General features: G+C 40.4%; 2 protein-coding genes across 2 annotated transcripts; both read right to left on the reverse strand.

Moving 5' to 3' along the window:
• Window positions 1–559: 559 nt before the first annotated feature.
• LOC123968022 (transcription factor HES-2-like) lies at window positions 560–1,518 on the reverse strand. The gene is made up of 3 exons (XM_046044489.1): window positions 1,445–1,518; window positions 1,182–1,265; window positions 560–1,075 (listed from the first exon to the last, which is right to left on the reverse strand). Exons 1-3 carry the CDS (start codon window positions 1,487–1,489, stop codon window positions 560–562), a joined length of 645 nt encoding a protein of 214 aa, XP_045900445.1. The 5' UTR covers window positions 1,490–1,518.
• Window positions 1,519–6,612: 5,094 nt separating this feature from the next.
• LOC123968881 lies at window positions 6,613–8,415 on the reverse strand. The gene is made up of 3 exons (XM_046045895.1): window positions 8,307–8,415; window positions 7,940–8,038; window positions 6,613–7,654 (listed from the first exon to the last, which is right to left on the reverse strand). Exons 1-3 carry the CDS (start codon window positions 8,367–8,369, stop codon window positions 7,142–7,144), a joined length of 675 nt encoding a protein of 224 aa, XP_045901851.1. The 5' UTR covers window positions 8,370–8,415; the 3' UTR covers window positions 6,613–7,141.
• Window positions 8,416–9,861: the final 1,446 nt, after the last annotated feature.

The following is a 9,861-nucleotide window of genomic DNA, read 5'->3' on the forward strand; positions in this document are numbered from 1 at the left end:
TGAATAATTACATGAAGGTATATTTATCCTATAAATCTGAGAATTGATAATATTTGTAACAATAAAGGGCAAATTACCTATAAATGTAAGTCCGTATTTTATTTTCCTGAATGTTTTCCCACCTGTGTAGAGTTTTTCGAGGTTTGTTTCATTGCGTAAAATTGTGTGAAACCGTCACGCATGGTGCCTTTCATTTCCGGCTGTGTAGAAACACAAGTCCACACTTTTGACACTTATTTACACTCGAGACACGTGCCAACAATCAGACACATAGGCATTGTTTAGTGATTTTTCCTTGTGTTTATTTACAAATAAAATAAGTTAAGGTGCAAAAATACTTCATAAATGACACAATTAACAGGACATGGGAAGGCTGTAGCAGCACTTTGTGATCATACTACATTTACAATATCTGCGCATTTTTCAGAATTTACAGAAAGCTGGATGATCGTGTTCAATTCATTGCACTGAAAATGTCATAGAAAGTCAAAAGAATAACACATACGTTTATGAATATTATTCCGCATGTTAGAGTCATTAAAAGTTTTTGAACTGGTGATCAGGGCCAGGGCCTCCACAGTGACTGGTTGACCGGCTGGCTCTGTTTGCTCGCTCGACTCGCCACTTTGTGGGGCTGTTGGGAAGTTGTAGGAGAGCAAAGTGATTCTCCGCAGTTCGGAACACAGCTGACCACAGTATGGGCAGGCGTGCAAAGTCTGTTCCCGGACCTGTGTATCAGCATCCGAAGAATGGACCTGGAGGACTTCCTGAGAAGCAGAGAGCTGGAGGAGGAATCAGCTTCGGTCCTCGTCTGAACGCCTGCAGAGTCTGAGTCTGAATAGGAAAGGCGAGCGGCAAAAGATGCATCCAGTGCTGATCCAAGCCACAGGCCTTTCCCTTCAGGTCCCAGGAAGTGAGCTGCTTTCTGCAGGCAGGTGGAGATGCCGTCTTGGAAGGAGTATTTCTGGCCTCCTCCACCCCCATCTCTGGTGTTGTCTACTTTGGCAGTGTTCTTTAGGAAGAGGACTGTGTGCTCGAGTATCTCAGCTTTCTCCACTCTGCGCTGATTCGCTTCCTAAGACAGAAACGGAGAGTTAATAAACAGTTTCTCAGAACCCCCTACTAAAAGGCCTTTATCTTATAGAATGAACAACTGATCACCAGAGCTATGTGGCCTTTACCTGTGGCTGTAGCAGAGTCTTCAGACTTTCCAGACTGCGGTTCATTCTCTCTCTCCGACGTCTCTCAACGAGAGGTTTGAGACTCTACGAGACAGAAACGAGATAATCAACTAAATGAATGAAATGAGACTGAGAGGTGACATTTAAAAATGCCTGCTTTTGTCATACAGAGTTGTGTGCATCTCAGGAGAGGCAACCCAAAAAGATGATGAGCCACAAAGCTGTAATATTCCATGAAAGCATAAATTATACAAGTAGCTTACCTTTCTTTTGGCCTTTGCGTCCTCTAAATCCTGAAGAAATTTCATGATTGTATTCCAAGAAAAATCCAGATGTAACAGCAGCTCTGTTGGTCTTTCGATCAAAGCTGAATGTGACCACACAGTCTTCTGTGAGGGCTTTTATGCCATATGTGGGAGTAAATTTAGTCCCCTCCCACCACCTCCGATCATAAAATTCCTTTACTCCAGTTTTTACTCCATGTTGAAACTACTAAACTACTTTTACCAAGTCCTTAATGTCCGAAAAAATAGTCAGCATTACAAGTGAACGCCTACTTTGTTGTGACTCTTTTTTTCACCAGTTTAAAAGTTAAGAGATGGTCAAGTCAGTGGAAAAGTGTAGGATATTGTTAAAACAAACAAATATATGTAAATATATTCATTTTCTACTTCAGCTTTTTCTTAATTGTCTATTTTAACACATTTTGAGTATCTGAAGATAAATGCAGATTGAACGAAGCGCTTATAGAACCTTCACAGATCTGTGGGCACGTGCAGCTGCTCAGCCAAGTGTGAGCTGCACGCGCCTGTGAAAGGTGCCGCCAGCTCGTGTGACGCTTATTTACATACGTGAGGAAAAGCAACAAACATCCGCCAAACCAGCGTGAAGCCCAGACAAATGACTGTGGGTGACTTCTCACGCCATTATTATGGACGGCAAAACGAGAACTGTCCTCAGGCCCACACCATAATGAAGCAGTGCGGAGCCCAGAAAATCAACTGAAATAGAAAACATTTTGAATAAGTACTCATTCCGTGACTTACTGATAATTGAGGTCCTGCATAAATACTATAAAATCTGCAACAAGGGAAACGATTAAGGCGTGCGTAAAAGCCACTCTTTTATGCGCAGCTCTCTCAAGTGTTGTCTATTCGGGTCTGCAGGTAAAACAAAACCAAGTCAAAAAGTACAGTTCGAAGTAGAATTTATTTTAGTCTATTCAAAATATGTTTCTAAATCTACAAACAACCTGCAAAGTCTGCTGAAAATAGCATCCATGTGTGGCGCATAAAAATGGCAAATACCTGTGACATTAAAACCAAATGGCGGCACATTTCATGATGGCGTCTGAGAACCAGCGCGTGGGAACTTGAAAGCCACTCATCCCCCAGACACTCTTTTTAATGATGTATCGATTCTAACAGGTAATAGAGTGTGAATAGAGATCCCAGTCCAGTTTTCCCACGAGAGAGAGTTGAGGGGGATACTGCCACATTTGCCAAAATTACTGAAGGTTTGTCCTCGTGGACAGTCTCCCACACTCAGTAAACAAAACCAAATCAACACGTTGTGTCATCAGTTGCTGGACAATCTACCCAGATTTCTCTTTTACTATATATTTTCAAGTTGTACATTAAAATTTGTCAAATTATACTGTAGAATCAATCGGTAATGTTAAAAAACCACAGACGAAACCAGAAATCTTGGTGTATGGACTCAGACCTGAATCTAAGGAGCCACATTAAGACAATTACAAAGTCAGCCTACTATCACCTGAAGAATATATATATAGTATCAAGGATTATCTGAATCTAAGGAGCCACATCTTCTGCTTCGTTATGAACCATCCAGACCTCTCAGGTCGTCTGGGGCAGGTCTGCTTTCTGTCAAAAGTAAACAAGGAGAAGCAGCGTTCAGTTATTATGCTCCATATATCTGGAACAAACTCCCAGATAACTGCAGGTCTGCTGAAACTCTCAGTTCTTTTAAATTAAGACTGAAGACTTTTCTTTTTACCACTGCTTTTAATTAAATTAAATTAAAGCCATAGATTGCTACCTTTCGCTGCACTGTGACGTCCGGTTTTCATTTTCTTTGTTTTTAGATTTTCAGTGCCCTGATTGTACACTGCACTGTAACTTTTACTGTCCTATTTTGCCCTGTTTTTATAATGTGTTTTACTTTTTCAATTTCCCTTCGTTGCTTTTATGTAAAGCACTTTGAATTGCCTTGCTGTTGATATGTGCTATACAAATAAACTTGCCTTGCCTAGTTCTCAAGGGACACTCGCGGCTCGCGTAAAGTCTGTCCTTTACGCGCGGCTTTTCCAAAGAATGTGTGTCGTTTTAATACTCAAACAAAACATTTTTGACTCTCTTGTCACACCTTGTAACACTAATTCCGAGTTCCATTGTGACTGTGGGAACCTGAGAGCCACCTCTTCTCCAAGCACACTTTATAAATAAAGTATCGGTTTTAACAGGTAATAAAGTGAGGATGAAGCCGCCTGCTCCACCTTCCCATGATGATGAGAAAGATCTGGGGAACGTTCTCCCACTGTCACACTTCTCCAGCATTTGTCTGCATGTCCTTATGTCAGAAGGCAAATGTGCATCAACTAAAGGCCATTTATTTATATTTATTTTAATTTTGTTTGAAGAACATGTGACAATTTCCTCCCCCGCAGCATTATAACATTAGCGTCATGTAACCAAGTATTCAGATCCTTTTTTAAGTAAAATAATTATTACAACAACTTAAAATACTCCATTAAAAGTAAATGTTCTGTATTCAAAATAATATACTTAAGTACTCGGGAATAAATTTGAGGGTGGTTAGATGATTAATCAACCATCCATGGGAGAGGAAAGAACAAGTTCTGCTACAAAAATGTATAGTATTTTTATTACTTTTCTCTCATCTTTATTTTTTTTCAGTAGTTGATCTGACTTTGTTGGGCCTCAAACAGTTAAGTTAATAAATGAAACCATCTGAGAAATTTAGAGGGGGAATCACTTTTTTGTGGAACTGCTAACAGCCTGGCAGAGGGCCACATTGTTTTTGGGGGGTCACATGCCAAAGGAGTAAGAAAAACTGGTTTTATAAACTTGTCATGTATTTATTTTTGCTATGCAAAAAATCTAAATCTATAAAGTAATTGGTGACTGATTTGTAAAATAAGTGTAATGGAGTGAAAAGCACAACAAAATTACATAAAATGGATATTCAAGTAAAGTTCTAGTACCTCAAGTGTTACATAATACAGTTCTTGAGTAAATTAGTTACTTTCCACCACTGTCGTTTTGTCAGTAAGTTCTTTCCAGGCATTATTAGTGCATATATTAAAGGGAAAATAACATTTTAGGCGCTCTGGTTATCTTGTGATGACCTTTTGCTGTTCATTTTAGAGATTCATTACCATTTTTCAGCAAATGGTTACTATCTTAGATGCATTCTACTCATTGACTGCGGGGACAAACCGTCTCTCTTTGTTATTTCCCCCTGTAAACTCTGAAATTCACTAACCACTTAGAGACAGACACGTGCAGCACCTCCAACAGCACGCGACCACTTCACACCTATACAAACAGTGCAGCCGGAAAACGCATAACAATGAACGAATTGATTACAAAACACACGCGCCTACGCCATCATTTAGAAAGAGGTGATACACATTTACATGCACTTTAACTATCAGTGAGATGAGTTACATGCTTTTGAGGGACCAGTGTGTGTGTGTGTGTGTGTGGTGGGGTGTGTGTGTGTGTGTGTGTGTGTGTGTGTGTGTGTATGTGTATGTGTGCGTGGTGGGTTGTGGGAACCTGAAAGCCGACAGTCCTCCACACACTTTTTTAAATGATGCACTAATTCTAACAGACAATAAAAGAGCAAATAGGCGCCGAATTCGCTCTCGTTTTCCCATGAGAAAGAGCCAGAAAAGTGTCTCCCATGCTGCCTCACACTAGTGTCATCCAGAGGGCTAGGTAAAAGGACTAAAGGAATTGCGGTTTGTGGACAATAAGTTAAGAGAGAATAAAAAACTTACATTTTAATAGTAGCCTTTGGCAAACAAGACAATAGTTTATTGAACAAGCTAATAGAACTTATAGTATATCCAACTCTGTTTGATTTAATTTCACCCCAAAAAGCAGACTCTTGCATAACTAAACGTTGCTCCGTTCTTGATTTTTCATAATTAATTTATTCGCCTGCAGGACCTAATGAGAGACCAAAACATTAATCAGCGTGAATGCTGGGCTAGGAACTGGACATACACAGGATTTCTTGCTCAATGTGTTTTTATGTGGGTTTCAAACAATCGAAATACTGATTTTCTTGTCAGGAAAAAAGAAATCACTAATCAGACAGCGATGACAGGTGAAGGACAAATGTCCTGTGAATGTGACTGAACGTCAAAGAGCTGCAGCAGGTGTTAAGACACGTTTTGTTTCCTGCAAAGTGACACTGGACACGCGCAGAAAACAAGAGCAGCTGGGGGGCGATGTGGGTGAGAGAATGAATACTAATTACAATGAAAACAAACGTGGACATAAGCTGAGAGATTTCAGATCATTCAACTTAATCCCTGCAGGTAGAGAGTATGATAAAGAAAAGTTATTATCACTGTAGTCATTGGCCTACTAATGTAAACTAAAGACTGCATAACCTATAAAGAAAGGAGGCTACTCATTGTTGGAAAAGTAGTCAAATTTAGTGCTGTAGCATTCTGAATAAGTTTAACAGGAACTCTGCAGCTACACAGCCAATGTATTATAATTAATTATATAAGAAACAAAGAATTGTATTTTTAGGAACATAAATTCAGTCAGAATTCTTTAAGAACACAGTAGGTGGGTGGAAACACACAGGGATATTTTCTGCATTTAACTCTGGATTGTTATCTGATTAGCTTTTTATTTTATTTCTTACATTTTGTGTGGGGAATCTTTTGCACAGACTGCTCCGAGCTATGTTATATCTTTTTTACTCTTGGTTTAATCCAAAAGGCATTCAAGCCGAGTGAATAATGTGTGTGAGGGACGATCTTTGATGTCTTTGAAGTGAGAAAAGCTACTGAACTCTTTCACCTCATGGCCAGACTTCACGCCCGGAGGATGTCGCTCTGCAGGATGCCATGCTTCACACGTCAGACTCAAACTAAAGAGAGCTGTCAAACTCAGTGCAAACAAAAGGCCTGCATCTTGCATCTAACTACAAACAATAATTTGACACCATGCTTTTTCATTTTAAGAAATGTTTTTATTTTTATAAAAAAGAATACCGCTCACCATAGGGAGACATCCAGAATAAATTAGTGTGCAAAATAGACAAGATATATATTTAAAGAGAATACAAGTTATGTTGTACACAGAGCCACAGACATCCTGCCAAAGGTGAATGTAATGGGCTACATGGGGCTCTCCCAGTCTGGAAACCCTGAGGTGCCAACCCTGGAAATGTGATGGGTGGACACTCAGTCATTATCCACTGCAGTGTCACACTCTTGAATCAGAACAGCAAAGGGGTTTTAGCAGTATATGAAGGAGGAGAGAAACTCTTCAGCTCCACCATACTCACCTCTAAACTCGCTGTTCAGCACAGCGGCGGTCCCAGCTGGACAGCTCGGCTCAGCCACACGATCCGGCTCATGTCTGACCCAGTCTGGGAGAGTCCTGGTGCATGTCGGCAGAATAAATGGCTGCCCCACTGACTGCACTCATTCAACAGCATTAAACAAGAGTAGTGAGTCAACACTATCACACATACAGCACATGTACAAATGAGGTTTTTACATTATTTACAGGCCTTGAGGTTGTGGCTGAATACCAACACCGTCATGAATAATAAGAAGACCAGAGGTGCCACGACTATAAGGAACAGCGCATTTGGCACTAGTAAATATTAACCAGTTGTTAGAGTCATTAAAACATCAGTTTCAGAGGTCACTCTCGTGGTAATCAAGGCCAGGGCCTCCACAAAGTCTGGCTGACCAACAAGTTCTGGGACGGGCTCTGTTTGCTCGGCCGCGTCTCCACCCTGATCTCAAGCTGATTTTGTCTCTTAACCTGTTGGGGAATTCTGGGAAACTCCTGCTGGGCTGGAAGTTGGTACGGATGAGCAAAACTGTGCTTGGACTTCTGCCTCAGCAGCCGCAGAATGGACTTTGTGTGTGGCAGAGAGCTGGAGGAACCAGCTTCAGTTCTCATTCGAACACCTGCAGGATCAGAGTCTGAACAGGAAAGGCGAGCGGCAAAAGATGCATCCAGTGCTGATCCAAGCCACAGGCCTTTCCCTGCAGGTCCCAGGAAGTGAGCTGCTCTCTGCAGGCAGGTGGAGATGCCTTCCTGGAAGTAGTTGGTCTGGCCTCCACCACCCCCTGCTCTCATGTTTTCTCCTTTGGCAGTGTTCTTTAGGAAGAGGACTGTGTGCTCGAGCATCTCAGCTTTCTCCACTCTGCGCTGAGTCCCACCCTGCATGAAAACATCAATGTTATTAAGAGGTCTGAATGGGACACAACCATTACATTCCCCTAAAATATAGCTTCCTCAGTGCAGTGACATGATTTTTTAAAATTTTGTGTTCTCATAGGCCTTTTTTATAGATAAAACAACATAATGTAATATTTAGTGCTTGAGATGAGACATTATTGTTAGTGCTATAGATATTAAATACTTAATTAATAATTATTAGATAAATATATTTTTTTAAACTGAAACAAAGATGGAAGCCATATCATCTCAAAATGTTTTTTTTACCGGTTGTTTTGGCTCCTCTATAAGCAACATGGTCCTTAGTTGCTCCATACTGCGGTTCATCCTTTCCCTTCGACGTTTCTCCACCTGGGATTTTATGAACTAGAAGAGAAAAAAAACGTTGTAGGAATCTCTCAAATACAGTAGTGGGTAATTAAATTTCCTTTGATTTAAAAGTCAGTGGTTTCTGGGACATTTCTGTAGGGTATTTTACTCTATATTCAAAAAGTTAGCCATGTATTCAGACAAGAAAAACACTAATTTAGCTAAACCAAATAATTTCAACCACCGTAAAATCTAAGTGTAACCATCAATAGCAGTTCTAGTTAAAAGTCTGTATAAAAAGTATTTATAACAATGCTTATTTTACCTTTCGGTCGTTTGTTGCATCCTCTGTTTCCTGTGACAGTTTCATTGTAGCCAGTGGTCCCATGTGATCTGTCCTTATCCAGTGGCAATAGGTCAGAGAGGTTCCTTCACAGTTCGCAACTGCTCAGGTAATGATGCTCTTGTCTCAGGTTGCTTCTTTTACCTCGTCCCAGAACAGTCCCGCAGACTCCTCCTACAACCCTACCGAATTTTACAATACAACCCTCCTCCCACAGCAGCCACCCTCCCCCTCCCCTCCTACGCTTGATCCCAACATAAATGTAATTAAATGGACTTATCTTACAGTTTATTGATTCGAACTCACCATCCTCCAACAAACCAGTGTATATTTAAACAGGACAAAAGTGTATGTAACCTTACACATTAGGCGCAAACCCGTGCGTAAATAGCCATGCATAAAAGTACAGGAAAATAGTCCAACAGAATTTGAGATTTTACCTTTCAATAGAAAAAATGTCAGTTAAGATTTGCTTTCTAGATGAAAACAGCGGTCCTTAACGTGGGAAATCTCGGAACTAGTAACATTGCCTTACCGTTTCCCAAAATGCCAGTGATTTAAATGAGAATTTGAGAATTGCTTCTTGCATTATAAAATTATACACAAAAGTGGAAAACAATCAATTCACAAATCTTAACATTGACAGGTCAGTAGGACACATTTCAAATATGTATAATCATAATATTCTTTGTTTTCCACTGATATTTTTATTATATCCAACACTAAATTGTGAGTATGTATGTATGTTTTTACACTCGTATTGCGTTTTTCCCCAATTTTATTCCATAGGGTTCGCAAATTTTTTGCGATATCATTAGCCCATGTTATGGGATAGGAATATGAAGACACTTGAGATGCAGCAACGTTTGTGCAGCTGCGCCCCTGACAGCGCATAAACCATGTGTGTGGCATAGAGGTGCGAGTCACTGAATGAGTTGGCACGTCTGTCCATCTGTTCTGCAGGATCATTTTTGCATCAAAACCCGCGACATCTTTCGTCCATAATGAAATGTCTGGTGCCAAATTATAAAGCTTAGGTATTATTTTGTCGAAATCCTTGATTAGACGTGGCTCACCTACGTAACATTTTGAGTCGTCACTTTTCTGTTTAATACGTGTCTGTTCTTTCTCCTGCCTTCTTTTAACTGTGCGCTCACACGTTTCCAGTCACACTCGACACCTTTACATTTGTTAGTCAGTCCGCACTCCGCAGGATGAGGTTAAACATTTTGCATTCACACCTCTATGTGTCAATAGACCACGCGTGCCATTTGGGTGTCTGTCTCGTGCTGGCGCGCCGTTTAGCACCACATTTGTTAGACATTTGCTTGTAGAAAAACTGTGATGCTGCGTGGCGACCGTTGGAAAGCTGAGTGACAGTGGCGACGCACAAGTGACAGCTTTTATTTCAACATTTGAACAACTGGTTTAAAGCAATAACAACCATCTCAGCATAACTTTCGGGATAATTTAAATCAAGGAGAATAAATCTTCAGTGTAAAACTTGGTAGGCTATTATTAAAAGTTTGCAGCCCCA

Source organism: Micropterus dolomieu, linkage group LG03 (genome assembly GCF_021292245.1).
Source record: "Micropterus dolomieu isolate WLL.071019.BEF.003 ecotype Adirondacks linkage group LG03, ASM2129224v1, whole genome shotgun sequence".
Lineage (NCBI taxonomy): Eukaryota > Metazoa > Chordata > Actinopteri > Centrarchiformes > Centrarchidae > Micropterus > Micropterus dolomieu.